Source organism: Mauremys mutica, chromosome 13, assembly GCF_020497125.1.
Source record: "Mauremys mutica isolate MM-2020 ecotype Southern chromosome 13, ASM2049712v1, whole genome shotgun sequence".
Classification (NCBI taxonomy): Eukaryota; Metazoa; Chordata; order Testudines; family Geoemydidae; genus Mauremys; species Mauremys mutica.
In genome coordinates this window covers 5,654,720-5,671,422 of record NC_059084.1, presented here as the reverse complement: position 1 = coordinate 5,671,422, position 16,703 = coordinate 5,654,720, and the positions used below count along the sequence as shown (strand labels likewise).

At 44.2% G+C, this 16,703-nt stretch overlaps 1 protein-coding gene across 1 annotated transcript; it reads right to left on the bottom strand.

The window, feature by feature from the left end:
* Positions 1–436: 436 nt before the first annotated feature.
* On the bottom strand, positions 437–16,503 carry PTK6 (protein tyrosine kinase 6). Its single transcript, XM_044986621.1, is given in 9 exon segments — positions 437–682; positions 1,461–1,614; positions 2,604–2,785; positions 4,157–4,318; positions 6,680–6,833; positions 13,394–13,557; positions 15,026–15,147; positions 16,203–16,474; positions 16,477–16,503. Coding segments are annotated over 9 exon segments (1,425 nt in total). The 3' UTR covers positions 437–494.
* Positions 16,504–16,703: the final 200 nt, after the last annotated feature.

The following is a 16,703-nucleotide window of genomic DNA, read 5'->3' as shown; positions in this document are numbered from 1 at the left end:
CCCCAGGGACATGTAGATTATTGTCATATATTTTGCTAATCATTTACACATTCTAACATTACGGCAAAAACTAAGTCTTACAGAACCCCATCACGTCTATGGAGCAGGCGTAATTATAAAATGGTCTGGTGAGCAGGAAATCTCGAAATGAATTTGCAAGGCGGACAGAAGGAATATAGTGCCTTATGGGGAGAGAATCAACCCCAAATGGTTTTTCTTGTGTTGCTTCAGATTTTTGTGTGTGAAATGATTGATGACAACTAACGAGTCCTTGCTCCTGAAATAGATTCATCTTCTCTGGAAACAGCTGTTCTTTAAGCATGTACCCTTAGTATATCAGAATCCCTAATCTTCAGAAAATGATCTAGGAAAAGCCTGCAGATATCCAAGCCAGAGAGATATTGGTTTCATGTCCCAGAGGTCTTTATAACAGAAATGTCAGACTTAAAAAGAGGTGAAAGGAAACAGTAAGAGAAGGGCTCCTGGTGCAGCTATCACCCTGGGTTCTCGTAGAGTGTGAAACTGTGGAGTTTCCCTTTGAGGTGCTGGAAGTCAGGCCTCTGATCTGGACTGAGGTGCCAGCACTTGCGCATGATTTCATAGAGCATGGATGGGCACTTTGGCGGGCAGGACATCTGGAAACCTGTTTGGACTTTTTGGCAAACCTCACCGTTACTCATACCTACAAATAAGGAAGAAAAAGTGTGTTAGAAGCATCATCGCATAACCCAAGTGCAGCCAGAATAACAACTGGAATCCAGTATCTTTGGGGGCAAGTGCCATTATTCCTTCTTGAAGCATATTTGTATGCACCTGGGAAAGTGGCTGGGATATAAATTGCCATGCTCGATTCTGCCCTGAGTTACACTTGTGGAAGTCAGCAGGAAATATGCTGGTGTAACTGCGGGCAGAAAGGAGACACTGCACCCACAGTATAAAGCAAGGTTAATCAGAAGGAGAGTGTTTTCCCAAGCTTTGATACCTGTAACGTGTATCTTGTCAGCACAAGATCTGGGTGAAAATTTCTGACATTTATTTTCAGTGAAAAATGCAGATTTGGTAACATCGAAACATGCATTCTGGTCAGTTTCATCAAACAGGGTCTGTTCAAAAACAACTTTTAAAAAATGCCAAAAGAACCAAAATGTTTCATTTAGAAAATCACAAATGAAATGTATCAATCTTCCCATTTGAAGAGACATTTTGTTTCAAAATTTCCTTTGATTATCTTATTTTAAAAAAAATTAAAAACTTTTCCAAAATGCTCAAAATCAAAACAATTTTCTTCCCTTTTTTGGAATAGCTAAAAAATCCATTATTTGCACAGCTCTAATCGTCACGGCTTCTTGCCAATGCCTCTACCTTGGGCTCCAAACTAAACACAAAACTGGTGCTTTCCATGATACCTTGTGAAATTAAACTTACGCTGTGTGCAACTCCTCACTATTCAGGCACAATACCTGGGTATGGAATCTGTCCATAGGTGATAATTTCATACAGAAGGATCCCAAAAGACCAAACATCGGACTTGGTGGAATAGCGTCCATGGGAAATGGCCTCAGGGGCTGTCCATTTATAGGGGATATTGCGAGAGTAAGACAAGTACACATCATCCTGCAAACACAAAGGATTTGTGATTAAAAGGAGAGGTAGATACAGCTCCTGGAAGCAGGGCTCTGATCCCTCCAGATGTCAAAAAATCGGTGCTATTCATTTTGGACTGAAGAAAACAAAACTGGGATTTTACAGCAGGTGAGACTGGCTAATTGCTCTCCAAGGATCAGGCATGAGACCAGTCTGAAAAACTGGGCAAAGTAGAAAGAAAGGAATCACCCTCCCACCACTAGCTGTGGAGCTCCTCTGTGCAGTTCACATCAGCCCAGAATAATATTCCATGACTCTTCCATGCTCTTGCAATCCCCACAGAGATCCCATCCCTGGCCTTCTCCCTGCGTGCTACTGGGCAGGGACCCTTGACGGGACGGCTTCACATCCCATATTGTCTCCATATCCTGCCCCCCAACCCTTGGTCAGTGCAATCCCACTGGTTCCGAAGCTCCCAGGCCTTCTGCAATCACAGAAAACTGGGAGGGATTTGTCCGTAAGAGATTATTAGTGTATTTGGCGTTGATGTTGTTTCGGGGTTGAGAAGCACCTGCTGTGGAAAGCTTCTCCCATCTACTGATCATTGGATCCATTCCAATCCACCTTATTCTACAATTCTTCTTCACCTCTTGTTGCCCGCTGAGTTGAATGGAGTTACTCACATGAGTAAACACTATCCTGCATGAGAATGGGTTGCAGAATCAGGCCCTGAGACAATTCCTTTGCAAATACGCCTGTTGCTCTATTAATTTGTGTGTCCAAAGTTAGCCACATTTTAACATTACTCAGAAGGGAATGTATTCAGAGCGCCATGGAGTAAATTCATGGTTGCATGGGGGTAACTGTGAGCAGATTATGGCTCATGGTTATTAACCATCCGTGGGCCTCAGTTATGTTATCATAAGCTCATTGAGGGATTCATCAGGGTCCAGCAATCACATTTCCTTACTTCCCCCTTCCAAACCAACCATTGTCAGCCCTGAATTGATTTACAATACCTTGATAAGCCTGGCCAGGCCAAAGTCTCCCACTTTGCAGATGTTGTTTTCTCCAACAAGAATATTTCTCGCAGCTAAATCTCGGTGAACAAAATTCTGAGACTCTAAGTAGCACATCCCATCAGCCACCTGCGATGCCATGTCAACCAGATCGATCATTTCCAGATGCTCCCCTTCTGACTCTGACAAAAAGTGAACAAAAGATCCTTCTATTATTATCTAGCTCCAATGGCCATGTGGATCAAAGTCAGGAAAATAGCTCTGGGTGGTGGAAGGCACACTGTGGTGAAAAGGCAAAGCAAGATCTTAGCTGGTCATGGAAGCCTGTGTAGATGTCACATAGGGGTAAGAGCATGCTCATATGTTAAATTTAATTTCAGTCAAAAAGTTTCAGAGAGTTCCAAAGGTAGAGCAGTATATCTCTCATCTCTTCCATCATCTGATAAAATAGGCTTGGTTTTGTATTTGACAAGTTGAAGCATGTGAGAAAGAAAGATAGAAGAATTCCAAAGGCATAAACGTATCCAATTTTCAGAGATTTTAACTGGATATTTTTCAAATTTTGAAATTTAGACAAAATTTCCAGCTTTGATAAAAACAATAGGAAAAATATTGAAAAAAATCAGCAAATTTTTACCATGTTTTTTTCTACCAGCGTAAATTTTAACCATTTTTTCTCCCAACAATGTAAATGTATCCAAAGATTGGGGGGGAAAAATCAAAACATCTCTGGAAACGCCCCCTATCCCAACACAATAAATCTCTGTATTGCACTTCTTTGGATGACAAAAGCTGACATCACTGAACTTATTGAATCAATTCCATCCCTGCTGTTCTTAAAACCAATGATGGATGAACAGCAAGGATGAAATTGTGCCTCTGACTTTTCCCCACAATTAAATTATCTCCGCCATTGAAAAGTATCAGGTAACCACTGACATGGGTTTAGTATCTTCCCGCCACAATTGTCTTGGGCTAAAATTTTCAAAAGCAACTAAGTCACTTAGGACCCTAAATTTCTTTTTAAAAAGTGACTTAGGCCCCAAGCTTCAAAGGTATTTAGGTGCTTAACTCCCATAGGTGTAGGGACCTAAAATACCTTTGAAAATCTGGACCTTAGGAGTCCAATGAGAGACGTAGCTTCTTAAGACACTTAGGTGGTTTCAAAAAGTGAACCCTGGGTCGCTTTCCACCTGCTTAATCCCAGAACCTTGAAGTACCTGTGGTTCCTAAAGACTAGACCATCATTTTAAAAAATGTCCACCAATTATTTTGGAGGCCTCAGCTGTTGGGTGCCCTACATGAGGTAGCTTCTGCCTGAACTACCACAGTTGCCATTGCTTCACCTCCTACTAGATCAGTCATACTTGTTCCAGAGACAGCTCCTTCCTGGAGATCATCCTCTAGTTTTTATGATCCATCCTCCAGTGCCCTCTTTTTAACCTAAGCTTGTATCATCGCTGTAAGTTAGGGAAGAAGGGAGGAGGGTGGCTTGAAGATCAAACCTCTTTCTCCACTCACCATAGCTTGAAGTCACCACTATTCTGCCTTACCTCGGAGAAAATCTAGCAGGTTTCCTTTGAGCATGAGCTCGGTGATGATGTAGACAGGATCTCCAACAGAAGAGATGGCATAGAGGGAGAGGATGTGCTTGTGCCTCAGATTCTTCATTACCTTGGTTTCGTTCTTGAAAGTGGCCTGGTACGTCAGGTCAGCTGCAAAGGACCCATGTAAGAAAAGAGAATGGAAAGGAAGGAGGTGCTTTAATAGAGATCTTTACATTGAATTACCTCTTCCAAGCCCAAGAGGCGATTGGCAGAAACCTAAGCGATATGGAGACACGGGCATTCATGTCCATCCCAAAGCAACTAAGAATACATGGACAAATAAATTATCCCACTAACACCCCTTCGTAGACAAGAGATGTGGAATCCTAAAGTGGAGCATTTCACAGCGCTAGTCTCTGGTGTTATTCTTGAGGTCACAATATTAATACTGTTGCCACTTTTCGACCTAAGCAGCTAGTCAAATTTCGGGGCCGCGTGGATGTTCCAGTTGGAAGCAGAAATTGATGGAGTCTGGCGTTTTCTTTGATGCAATCTTGTTTATTTACAAGGAAATAGTCCAAAGTCCTGCTTCTCCAAATGCAGGAGGAGTCAAGAACCAAAGGAGCAGTGTCTTAGCTTACAGCCCCAAGCCTTTTCAGCCAACACCAGACTCAAAAGCGCTCGCTCTAGCTTTTCCAGGGTCACATCGTGCTCACCTCAGTCCAAAGCCCCTCTGCTCTGCCCACCCAGTTTAAAACTCCTAGGTGGGTTCACAACCCCTGTTGTCTTAGGGGAGGCACTTGTGCTTAACTTATCCTGAGAGTTGTGTTAATTGAAGGGTGCATTTGCACCCCATCTCAAAGCGGTTTTTGTGACCCATTCAGTCACTCCTACCTCTCAGCATACAAATATTGTGACTGGTGAGACACAGCAGGGCCAGGGAGCAGTGGGAGAGTGATCTTATTGGGTGCTGGGAAGTGGGCGGGCATAAGCCCTAGGCTAATTAAGACATGGCTCCTTGTATAGTAGGGAAGGTTACTACAGGTTAATTGGAGCACCTGTATTCAATTAAGGCCCTGTCAGCAGGAACCTAATAAAAAACCTGCTTCAGGCAGACAGGGTGGTGTGAGGAAGGAGAGAGGACTGGAGTTTGGAGGTGTGTTGCTGAGAATTAAAAGACCAGAGAATGGGAGGAAGGGATATTCTGCCCCAGTAGGGCAGGGAGACTCTCTCCCTCAGTGTCAAGGACTGAGGGTAACGCTACCCGAGGGGGAAGAGGGTAAGAAACCCACAGGGGTTGAGAGGGGCTGGGGCTCAGAGTGAGGAGCAAACCCAGACCCCTTCCCTGCTTCTCTCCTCTACCACCTTCTCGAGCCATTAGCGCGGCCCTCAGTGCCCCAAGAGCAGGGGAAAGGGACGGTGTCCTAGCACCCTCCGCCAAGAAAAGTGTGGGCCCCACCATACCAACATTGGCCATTTTACCACACTGGGTATCAGCTTTAGGACCTTGCATGGAGTCACGGGACTTTAGTGACTCATTTTGGCAGCTGGACCAAGTGGGACTTATTATCTCCATCCCAGGACTACAAAGCCATGCCCTGATGGGCACAAAGGAAGTGTTTTTCAACCACGTTGGCTCAATTAGCTTCACACAAGCGAAAAGCTCTCTCAATACTCATTAAGATGTAGGCTAACACACTTAAATCCATAGAACTGGCTGGGTTTTAACCTAGGATAGCCTTTCTGGAGCCAGAGAAAGCAGGAGGAAGACCTTTCAGAGAGAAACCCTAGGAACAGCCTGCTCGGAGTTGGGGATACAGTTCATGTTGTAGATGCAGGCCTGTCTTAGTGATGAGTTTGCACCATAACCACTGTGGTTACAAATACTTTGCATTCCTTCACAACCCTTTAAAACAAAACAAAACAACCCCTCCCCCCCGCCACAACAATGACTGACAGAGTTGAAAGCAGGTCTACAGTGACACTACCCTACTCATGTAGCAAGGCATCCTGGGAGTTGTAGTTCCCAGTGGCACTCTTGCAATCATAAGTCAGAGAAAAGAATGCTGGGAAATGGAGCAGGAATATAAATTCTCTCCATTTCCATATCCTGCCTATAATAATCTTCTGTTGACAGGTAGGAGAGGCCTGCTGCCGCAGTGACTGGGGTCTTTGCTGAGAGGAAATCAGGGAAGGAGGCTAGAAGGGGCTGTGGGAAGCACTCTGAGAAAGATCCAGGGAAAAGGCCAAAGAAGCAGGCAGGACTCCGGAACGGTGGGGTATGTTCTTTGTTTGGGAGCAGGCTGTGTGAGAAGCACTGGACTCAGGGGTGAAGGCTTAGACTTGGGTTGGAACAGCTGTTTGTTGTCAATGGACTCTCATTATCCTGAAAAGGGGAGAGTTTTGGTCTGGCCAGTGCTTGAGAGTAGCCAGACAGTGGGGGAAGCTGAAGCTGAAAAGAGAAGACAAGCCACCGCTACACTCTCTAGATAAAGAGCACAAGCATCCCCCCAGAATAAAAGCTCTCACCTTTGGGGATAGTTTTAATTGCAACTTTGACCTTGTTTTTCCAGTATCCTTCATAGACGTCTCCAAAGTATCCAGCTCCCAGCTTCTTGACCAGACTGAATTCTTCTCTGGGTCTTTCCCAGTCATCCCAGTGAGGCAGAGGCTCTTGTTCTTGCTAGATTAAACAACAACAAAACAACTTTATAATGTTTCAGCCTGAGAAAGTCCATCGGGGGAAATAACGGAGATATATGTCCACCACTGACAGCCGGGCCAGCAGGTGGCTGAAGGACTGGCTAGAACAACATGAATGATGTGTTGTGATCAGTGCTCTCTGCGAGGGCTGATGGACCAATCGATCAGGGTGATCAATGTGATTATACCTCCAGAGAAAGGGTGTTATATTCGCTCTACACCAGTCGGTGACAACAAGATTTCCAGGATATGTGCTCCTCCAGTGTGTCATTACCATGGAAGTACTCAGATACCATGGAGATGTTTGCAGACCACATTGAGGGAAGTCATGTAAGCACCTAGATAATTAGACCATTTGGGGCAGGGCAACACATGTTTTTCCACTTGCAAAAATGCCACCTTTTCTTTCTTTACTTTCTCTTTTGCAACATGAAAGGCAGCATCCACAAGCATAAACCCCATGCCACTTCACCAAGGAAAAGTGTTTTTTTCTATCAAAAACAAATGAGACTTCACTATCTAGAGAGCAAAGCTGCACCCCAGGCCAAGTTCCTAACTGCAGCCTGGGTGAAATAGTCACAATTGGAAATGATTTTTCCCCTAGGGTGAAATCTATGATTTTTTGTTGCCAAATCTCAGGTTTCCAACATGAATATCCATGAAGCAAAAGCTGGTGGCTTGGCTGACTTCTCTACAGATGTCCTATTTGTGAGACAAGGCTTCTTCATTGCATCCTCTTTCTGCTGCAGTGAGGCATGTGTGCACAGGCAGCAGTGAAGAGGTTAAGGAATGGTCTACGTATCAGCTGCTATTTCCATGTCACTGGGTGAGCATAAGAGACGCTACATGCTTCCTTAGTCAAATGACATAGATGCAGACCCCCCCAGATAACACTCAATCTTCCACTCACACACAGTTCTGATATACACCCAAACCACCTGCCAATCTGAAATACTATCCTGATACCTTGCTCCTTCAGTCTCCCTTGCCATTTCTTGATATGCTTATGCATTAATTTGCCATCATCCTGAGGGTAACTCCCCTGACTTCAATATTTACACCAGGGATTGATTTTTTTCCAAGCAAATTTAATTTCTATAGTTGCTGATCTTACAGAATGGGCAGTGACTAACAGGGTGTATATACAACATTGAAAGAACTTGTATAATACTCCTGGGGAATTCTGCACCAAAAAATTAAAAATTCTGCAAAAGTCTCCTTATTTTGTCAAAATAACACAGTATAATCATGCCAGTTGCAATTATTTTAGTAATTTATTTAAACTGCAATACAGAAAAAAATCACAACAATGCAGCAGCATTTCCTAAACACATGAAAGTTACACTGCAAATACTTGGTAACCAATACCCTGCATTTCAGTTATAATCTGGATTTTCATTGAAATTACATTACAGAACACCAAACAGGAAAATAAAAATAAAGTGGAATGTCACTTTAAATTGCTTTAAATTGTGTGAAAGTCATTCATTTTTGGTAATTGTTGTCCTGCATTTCAATACAATCCAGTATTTTTATTTAAATTATAGTACAGAAAACAAAGCCTTCATGTTTTTCTCATTTAGTGATTTCCTTCTTGCAGAAATGATCAAATTGTACAGTGGTAAACTTCTCTTTCCATCTGCAGGGTTTGAGACAGCATTTATGCAATTCAAGGCCAATTTGGCGATATTTGGAATCTTCTCTTTCACCGAAAGCCAAAACACTTGGAGGTCTACAAAAATAGGTTTACTTTGAATAGCTTCAAGCACAATCTTTTCCCTGTACAGTTTTAGCTCCTGTTCAGGTACCTCAGAAAAACCAGGTATTGCTTGAAAATACTCACAGTGTACTGGCAAGATAGAAACACAATGAGGATCAAATAACCTACAAGCCTTCAGAAAAGTCAGACCTGGTTGTCCAAAGGACAAATATTTGTCAAGCTTCATGGAATGCCTCTTTAAAGAGAGCTAGAAAGGCAAGTCTTTCAACAGGAGATAAGTTTTCCCTAAATTTGAAAAACTCTGAGGTGCTTTCTGAAGGGAGCTCTAGATGTGAACTGCAATATATCTGCCGTTCTTCCAGAAGGTCAAATGCTTTAACAGTGCAAGGCTTCCTGCTCTCAAATGCCAGATTTAAACTGAGAATTTGTTCACCTTTCTGTGCTAGAAAAGCGATCTGTACAAAAGTGATCTGTACTTTGGGTCATTCAGCATTTTCTGAATAGTTTGCACAGAAACTGAGGAGTTGCTGTTGCTCTCGTCACTGAAGAACTCTTTGTAGAACTGAAAGTTCTTAGAGTGATACTGAATATCATGGACCCAGATGTTCCCGCGTGTTCTACCTGGGCTGGAAAGCATGGATGCTTTTGCATCTGGAGACTCCTCTTGTAGTTTCTGGTTAATGAAATGGCGGTACCTCACTTTCCTACTACCAGAGTTATAGAACATGTTTTTGAAGCACTTTACATGTGTATCAACCAGCTGAAAAGGCTTTCGAAATGATTCACCAATTAAATTAACAATACGTGCTAAACAGGTGATATGCACAGAATTTGGAAACAGTGTAGAAAACACAGAATTAAATGCCTTTTTCATGCAACTAACATTGTCAGTATCAATTACTAAAACATTTTCATAATCAAGCTGGTACTCATTTCCTGCTTTGACTACAGCCTGTGAAACAGCTGACTGATTAACAACATCTAAAAACACTTTATCCACCAAAAAAGAGTTAACATGCCCATGGCAAGCAGGTTCTAATGGTGCAAACAGTACAGTCATCAAAGATAACAGCGATTTTCTTGTCTTTAAGCTTCAGTTTTAAGTTTTCCTTTTCTTTGAGGTACACTTCAGGTGAGTGTCTCAGTCAGTTGTGTCCTATCAGGAATCGCACAACCATTCCGGACCCTGCTGTCAAGAAAATCTCGCACAAGTGGGCAGTCAGTCTTCGACATAGGGATGTTGGCACCCGCTAGTGTCTTCACTCATGTTGTACAAATCTGAAAGTAGAGAAGTTAGGTAAGTCTTGAGTAAGCACCAATGTTTACTATCCATGTAACATCTGTCATCTTAGATTAATACATTTATTCACATTATATTTAGTTCCGAATGTCTAGATTTTAATTTAGATTTATAGTATAGTAAATGATCACATGATTCCATATATATTGTAACATTTAGTTATTTGGCTTATGTCTCTATTCAAGGAGATAACAAAAGTGCATTATTAAATTACAATCGACTGTAGAACATCACGTGAAAGTGCAAAAGTGACAGTGCAGAGTGTATTATCATCAACAGAAAACTGACCATAGTTCTCACTTTAAAAAAGTTTAAAAACAGAGCTGCCTATTCAAGATCTCCAAGCAAGTGAAGAGACCCCATCGCTATAGCTCTTCTAAGCTACTTATCTTATTTTTCTATATTATAAGATCTTCTGATATTTCCACTCACCTGCACACGTTCTTTCTCCTCCTGTGTTTTGTTTTTCCGTGTACGTGTTTCTGCCTTCCTCTTGAGCCATATCTTCCTTCAGTTTGGGGTTTTTTTTAAGGCAAAATGATCAACAAATTGCAGACCATCGGTCATGATTGAGAACAACATTGCAGGATGCGCAAAATAATTTGTCCCCCTCCACGTGCAGTGTTGCAGGGAATTCTCGAGCATGAGAAGCTGGCGTGGCCGTTTTCAGTGCAGGATGTGAAAGCCATTCACGTCATGCACAAGAATGAACATCCCTTTGGTAACTTCATCTCGACCTGGCTGGCTACTCCGTGCAGTGCTTGGTTCTGACTGTCCTAACATTTTCTTGACTGCTTGACAAATGTTTTATTTGCCATCAAAGTCTTTTTTTTTTTAATGGGTAAGTAAAATAGATCCTGAGCTGCAATCTAACTCCATTGTGCCACTTGGGCAGAGGAAAAAAAGCAAGAAACCACATAGCTCTTCCTAGCTGAGGATTCCCTTCCTGTCATTTACCATAAGGCGCCTTTACACCCCCTTGGCAGTGTAAAGGAGCCTTAAAACTTTTACACCTGTTTTATGCTGCTGGGGGAATTGATTAGAATGGGAACAATTCAATAACAGTAGGAACAGTAATAACTAAGCAGGCAGGCTGCTACATTTTCTGCTCTTCTTAGAATAGAATAGAATCATAGAGAATATCAGGGTTGAAAGGGACCCCAGGAGGTCATCTAGTCCAACCCCTGCTCAAAGCAGGACCAACACCAACTAAATCAGCCTGACCTTAAAAACCTCTAAGGAAGGAGATTCCACCACCTCCCTAGGGAACCCATTCCAGTGCTTCACCACCCTCCTAGTGAAAAAGTTTTTCCTAATACCCAGCATAAACCTCCCCCACTGCAACTTGAGACCATTACTCCTTGTTCTGTCATCTGCTACCACTGAGAACAGCCTAGATCCATCCTCTTTGGAACCCCCTTTCAAGTAGTTGAAACCAGTTATCAAATCCCCCCTCATTCTTCTCCTCTGCAGACTAAACAATCCCAGTTCCCTCAGCCTCTCCTCATAAGTCATGTGCTGCAGCCCCCTAATCATTTTGGTTGCCCTCTGCTGGACTCTTTCCAGTTTTTCCACATCCTTCTTGTAGTGTGGGGCCCAAAACTGGACACAGTACTCCAGATGAGGCCTCACCAATGCTGAATAGAGGGGAATGATCACGTCCCTCGATCTGCTGGCAATGCCCCTACTTATACAGCCCAAAATGCCATTAGCCTTCTTGAGGGGATAGAGGGTGCCTTGAGCCGACCTCCAAACAACCTGAAGCTCTAGCCCTCCATGCCAGGTGTGTGGCAATAGCCTCTCTCGCTCATTCAGTCACATGCACGCCCAGCCCCGGCCGCCTGGCAGTGATTGATGTCTCCCCACACACGCCCAGCCCTGCACCCCCTGCAGTGATTTACATCTCCACCGGTTTCTCCAGGTGCTCAAAGAGAGATGTCTAGGCTGCCTGGGAAGGGGTGTGTGTCCCCCACAGATTTCTTTGCTTCCCCATTTTTCTGTGGGGAGCAAAGAAATCTGCAGAGGATATGAATTCTGTATGCGTGCAGTGGGGCAGAATTCCCCCAGGAGTATATAACATACGTGCAATCACTGGATGGCAGTGTTCGGTTGACACTAAGTGTGCATTTCTGTGTCGGGGGCTGATTTAGTTACTCATTTGCAGATTTATAAGGCTGGAAAGGACCATTGTGACTAACAAGCGTGATCTCCTGGATAAGACAGGCCATGGGTCTTCCCTGAATTAATTTCTGTTTGAGCTAGAGCATATTTTTTAGAAAAAACATCCAATCTAGATTTTAAAATTGCCAGTGATGGGGACTCCAGCACAGCCCTTGGTAAGGTGTTCCACTGGTAAAAAAAACGGTGCTTTATTTACAGTCTGAATTTGCCTCACTTCATCGTCCAGCCATTAGCTCTTGTTATACCTTTGTCTGCTAGACTGAAGAGCCCATTATCAAAGTTTTGTTCCCCAGGCAGGTACGTACAGAGTGTGATTGAGCCACCCCTTAGCCGTCTCTTTGTTAAGCTAAACAGATTGAGCTCCTAGAGTCTGTCACTATAAGCCATGTTATCCAATTCGTTAATCGTTCTCGTGGATCTTATAGACTCAGAGACTTTAAGGCCAGACGGGACCATTGTGATCATTTAGTCTGACCTCTTCCACATTGTAGGCCACAGAACCTCACCCACTCATTCCTATAATAGACGCATAACCTCTGGCTGAGTTCCTGAAGTCATAGAATCATACCACTGGAAGGACCTCGAGAGGTCATCTAGTCCAGTTCCCTGCACTCATGGCAGGACTAAGTATTATCTAGACCATGGTATCTCTCTCATGGTATGTGTGTGCCAACTCATGTATCACCTAACAATAGGAATACGTAGGGCCAGATATGCAAAGATATTTACTCACCTGAAGATGCAGGTAAATGCCTAGAGGGATTTTCAAAAATGCCTAAACAGATTAGGCATCTAACGTCTATTGATTTCAGTGGGTGTTAGGGGCTTAACCTGTTTAACAGCTCTTGAAAACGCTACTATGTCCTTATCTGCATCTCCAGACACTTAAATACCTTTGAAATCTGGCCCTCAGTGCTTATATGGCATCTACCTCCTAATGACTTTACAAAAGTGGGTATTATTCTCCTCATGTTACAGATTGGGAAACTGAGGCACAGGTAGGTTTCAGGACGTGCCCAAAGTCAGAGAGTTGGTGACAGAGTCAGGAATAGCATCTACGTCTTCTGATTTCAAGTCCCCTGGTCTAACGGATAGATTTTAAGATCTCCGGTAGAACACAAAGCAGAGAATTTCACCCTGTGATCGAGCCCATCTGACGACCTCCTGTATAACACAGGCCATAAAATTTCACCCCGTCACCCCTGTACTGAGCCCATCTGACCGCCAAGCCTGCATGCAAGAAGACGTCAAGCTTGCCCTGCCATATCCTGACTCACTCACCAACTAACGCTCCCACCACAAGCATCATCCTGGCAGTTCTTGGCTGGCTCAGATTTACCTTCCAGCAGGGGATTGTCAGTCTCAGGCCGTGGGAGAGGTTCTTCGCTTTGTAATGCTCCACTAGGCTGAGCAGATCCGGGAAGGAGAGCGCAGCGTTCATGTAGAAGTTCCCCTGGGAGTTCCGCCAGATCTTGTAGTGCCTCACAATTGAGTCATCCCGAACTGTGAAATCAAGGAGGAATGGCGGGAGGAGCACACAATGCAAAACAGTCATTAAATGTGTTGCTACCTTCCCGTTCCAGTAACTGACAACATGCCTGGAGGCAAGAAGTCATTCCTCACACACCTGTCATGGGTGGGGGGAAAGGTTTGGATCTGTACAGGGTCTGCCTGCCGCCTGTGCCTGGGTTTCAGAATCGAATGTGGTGATCCCTCACTAAAATCACCAATTTGCTTTAATGTAAGGCCTGGCTGTCAGAGGTGCTGAAGAATCTGTCACTCTCACTGACTGCAGAGTTGTGGGTGCTCAGCACCTTGGGAAATAAGGCCCTTGGTATAATGGTGATTGGAATCTCTGGAGACAGAGAACATGTCTAACTTAAAAGTGTCTATAAAGCACCTTGCTCACTGAAATAAACCAAATATGTAACCAGCTAGAATGTGTCTTAGTGATGACTAGCAATGCATTCAGGAATTTTAGTCAGTTCCCTTCAAACAATGCTTGCAGAGAAGAATCCAGTGTCCTCTTATCTTGTGTTTCTGATCCTTGTTCCCTGCTGCACATTGACTCAGGGCACACCTCTGTTAGACACATGCCCTCCAAGAAGTCTTCCTGGAACTCACAAGCCCTGGTTTCAGCTGAAACTATGGGGTTTTTTTTAAAAAAGGTTTAAATATGTTTACATTTAAGGCCCTGACCTTAACTTGAATCACTCATTACTGGCAAACATCCAAGTTATTTTTGCTCTATTTCCTGGTAGGTATTGTCCTGAGACTTCATGCAGCCGCAGGAGATTAACCACTGGAACTGCAGACTGCAAACTTCACTGCTGTCTTCCTGTAACAGAGAGGCTCAGAATCCCCATTTCTAGCAGCTGTCCAAGTAGTTGGCTCAAAGGAACAACATTCAATGTGTTTGATCTGGGATGGAGGAGGGGAAGTAGTATGGGATTTCTGTACTATGGAACGGAGAGTGATCACATATGGTTTCTTAAAGAGACATGCCAGCCTGCTGAGCACATTTCTTTCCAAAATGTTTGTACCTACCCAGATCACTATCTGTGAAAGAAATGGGTGGAAGAGGTATTGGGGTATCTTCAGCACCTGACAGAGCTTTGTTTATGGTCAGTTTCACCAATTCCCTGGAGTAACAAGCTAAACAATTTAACAGGGAAATGCCTTATTAATAGCAACAGGTGGAGCAGAAAAACTCCTTCCTTCTTACAAAAGAATTTAAAAAAGAAATCAAGACATACCACTGAATGCAAGGGCACTCTATCTGAAAGGGGAAGGTTCTTCCAATTTAGCCAATTCAAAAAAAATGGATAGTGTCTCTTTAGTATGGCTGGCTCCTGCGAAGTTGCTAAATAGTCCAGAAAAGGAAATTCCATATTCAGAGGTCTAAGCAAAAGGGCTGGTGTTTTGTTACCGAGGGTGGGTCAGAAGGAGGGAGAGAAATAGTTAGACTTACCTGAAAGCACGTAGTCAGTATCTTTTTTCTCACTGATTCGGATTAGAAAGGCCCCGGTTTTGTTCTCTTCTGACAGCAGCCTGTGTAAGGCCTCGGAACGCGAGATCTGCCCAAAAAACCAGCTGGAGAAGGAGAGAAAATAAACGTGTGTTGAGATGGAGTCTCCCTAGAGTGTCAGCACACCCGGGGATCTCTGCATCAACCTACTGTAACAACTCCATGGCCAGCTAGAGACTTCGGTGTGTTGCTGTTCTGCATCCTCCAATCACAAAGAACCTGCTTCAGGGGACAGGACTCTGCTCCCCTGCTCCATCAACACATCCCTCAAGCTAAGGAAGGTTCAATCTCTTTCTGCATCTGACTTCTTTTGGGGTTGCTGCATTGTCTTTGTGATGCACCAGATCCCAGCTCCCTGGACATAAATTCATGCCATGAGGTTTAGCACCAGGGTGGAGAGCTTCCTCATGCTGGCTTACCTGCTGGCTAATCATATTCCACAGGACCCCACTAGTTCATCACAGGGGTCCAGGCTGCCCTAGCCACTGGTTAATCGGCCCCATTAACCCTACGGATGAGTTCGCTTTACAAGTTAGTTAAGTTACAGAAGTTGGTTAACAAAGAGCATCAGCCAGTCACTGGTGGGAAGTCGTGTCCCCACCCGCTTTTCATACACACCTTCAATGTCTCTCTGGGATTCACAGCCAAAGAGCAGGGGACTAGGCTTCCCAGGACCCTTCGCCTGCTTTGCACCACCTTGGTGAGGCAAAACAGCCATAAATGAAGCTTGTTGACCTAAGGTTATGCCTGGTCTGGGTCACTGGCATGGCACAAAGAAGGCAGCCAGAGCATGCCGATGACTCGGGCCCTAGATACCTAGCCCTCCCTACTTCCCTTTCCAGAGGCTGTCCTTGCCATCCAGTGCTGGGCATATGGGCATCAGATACAGGTTCTCTTTGGCCTTGCCTGGTGGGATGCTGCCCCGGCATTTCATTGTAACCCAAACCTTTGTAAAAGGGCTGTAGTTTCCTATACAGAACCAAGCCACTATCAGGCTCAGAGACTGACACCAAAGTGCTTGGCTTGACTAAACTGCCATTTGGCTAACAAATGCAAAGCCCTCTTATCTTCCAGCATTAAACGGGGTTAAGATTCCTGACCCCAGCAGGGTTTTACTTACGGTTCTGCCTCCATTGTCTCCTGCTCAGCTAAGTAATTGTAAGGAACATAACCTTCGGCTAGGATCCTGTTCGAGCCGTCGACTTTCCTGGCCCACCACCATTCTCCTTCTTGCCTGGTGACCTGGAAGAGGTCTCCTGCCCGGAAGCTGATTTCTGTCTGTGTCCTGGCATCAAAGTCCCAGAGGCTGGTGTACAGAGGACTGGTTCCAAGCCTGGAATTCATGCTGCTGGGTAGAGGAGCTGAATTATGGCAGGAGTTAGGTCTCCCCGCAGCAGAGCCAATATCAACGAGGTTCTCATAGTTTTCCAGCCATGAGCTCTTTAAAGAGCTGTGGCGAGCAGCCCTGGAATGCTTGTCTCTGGCTGCCTTCCAAAGGTGTCTGTGTAACTCTGCCAACATATCTCATTGGAGGCAGGTCAGATGGTATCTGCCAGGAGCAGACTTTGCAATAACGCCCTCTGCACATCATCTTCTTTATAGCTAAATTGCAGCCCTGCCC